This window comes from Lagopus muta, chromosome 19 (genome assembly GCF_023343835.1).
Source record: "Lagopus muta isolate bLagMut1 chromosome 19, bLagMut1 primary, whole genome shotgun sequence".
Classification (NCBI taxonomy): domain Eukaryota; kingdom Metazoa; phylum Chordata; class Aves; order Galliformes; family Phasianidae; genus Lagopus; species Lagopus muta.
Genome location: NC_064451.1, coordinates 410,996 through 412,500, shown reverse-complemented (window position 1 = coordinate 412,500; position 1,505 = coordinate 410,996). Strand labels below are relative to the sequence as shown.

The following is a 1,505-nucleotide window of genomic DNA, read 5'->3' as shown; positions in this document are numbered from 1 at the left end:
AACAGAATTCATTCAAATTCAGCTTAATTTTCATTTCCATTACAGGCTTGGCTTAAAAAGAGACCAAAATTAGATTTGTGCCCCCCCATCCCTCCCGGCGCCAACTTTCTGCTAAATCACAAGTAGCTGAATATTGCTTGCTTTTTTTTTTTTTTTTTTTTTCCTCCACAATTTTAATTTTTTTTTCTTATTTACGAAATAGTCTCCTCTAGGTGGCGTCGTTTTAATGGAAAAATATTTTTAAAAAATAAAAAAAAAAATTAAAAAAATTAAAAAAAAAAAAAAAACCACCCTAGCGATCGGGAACAAAATTAGGAGGGTTGGAATGAGGAGGGGGTGGGGGGGATAAAAATCAAGACCGGGAGACGGGATGGAGCGGGGGGGAGAAGCTCCGGGAGGGACGCGGGGCCGGGCAGGGCGGCGGGGGAGCGAGCAGTGGGCGCCGGGCCGCGGAGGCAGCGCCGGGCCGGGCCGTCCCCGCCATGGCCGCTCCGGGCGCCGCTTTGTTTTCCGCGCGGCGCGGACGGGCCGGGAGGGCCGCGGTCGAACGGGGCTCGGCGCCCCGGCGGCGCCCCCCGCGCACTGCGCCAAAGCGCCGCCGGCGGGGGCTCCGCGACGGGGCGGCTGCGGCTGCCGCCCTCCCTCCCTCCTCGCTCCCTCCGCCTCCCCCCCGGGGGACACGCCGCCCGGCCCGGCCCGGCCGCCGCGTTACCTGCGCTCCCGTCGCCGCCGCCGCCGCCGGAGCGGAGCCGTCCGGCCGGTTCATGGGGCTGGGGCGGGAGGCAGGCGAGCCCCGCGCCGCCGGGGCCTGCGATCCGCCGCGCACAATGCCTCCGCCGCCGCCGCTGCCTCCTTTCCGCCCTCCCAGGAGCGGCGAGTGGGGGCGATGCCCCCGCTGCGCGGGTGGGCGGCTCGCCGGGCTGCTGCAGCCCCCCTTCCCCCCGGGGGCATGGGCCGGGGCGGCCGCCGCGGGCACACGGGCGCTGCCGCTAGCGGCGCGCCGCGCAGGGCTGGGCGGGCGCCTCCCGCTGCCGAGCCCGCGCCGCCGCCGCCATCACGGAGCCGCTCTGGGGGCAGCTCCAGCCGCGGCGCGCTCGCAGCCGGCGGCGCCGGGAGAAAGGGGTTGAGTCTGGCCCGGCGCGGGAGCCGCGCCGCGCCGCCGGACGGCCCCGCGCTGCCCTCCGCCCCCCGCGCGGCCCCGGCCCCGCGCCGGGCACCGCCGCGCAGCGCAGCGCAGCGCCGCTCTGCCCCGCTCCGGCCCCGGCCCGACCTCCGCCCGGCGAGCTCGGGGCCGCTCCGCGCCGCAGGGAGGAAAAGCGGCCCCGGTGGCTCCCGCTGCTCCGAGCGCCGGGTTTTATTTCGGGGCGGCGCGGGGGAACCCCGGCTGCGCTGCGGGACGGGACGGGCGCGGCCCCGCGAGGAGAAGCGGGCGGCGGGTCCGTGCGGAGCGCCCGGCACCGCGGAGCCCCGAAGCTCCGGAGCGCAGTGCCCCCTCCTCCCCGTTT

General features: G+C 71.3%; 1 protein-coding gene across 1 annotated transcript in view; it reads right to left on the bottom strand.

Annotated features, from left to right (window-relative positions):
- Positions 1-949, bottom strand: part of ZNF618 (zinc finger protein 618) — a 141,883-nt gene extending 140,934 nt beyond the window's left edge. The window contains exon 1 of the mRNA XM_048966480.1: positions 713-949. Within this exon, the coding sequence (XP_048822437.1) occupies positions 713-766 (54 nt within the window). The 5' untranslated portion in view covers positions 767-949. The remainder of the gene's footprint in view (positions 1-712) is intronic.
- Between the last annotated feature and the right edge of the window lie 556 nt (positions 950-1,505).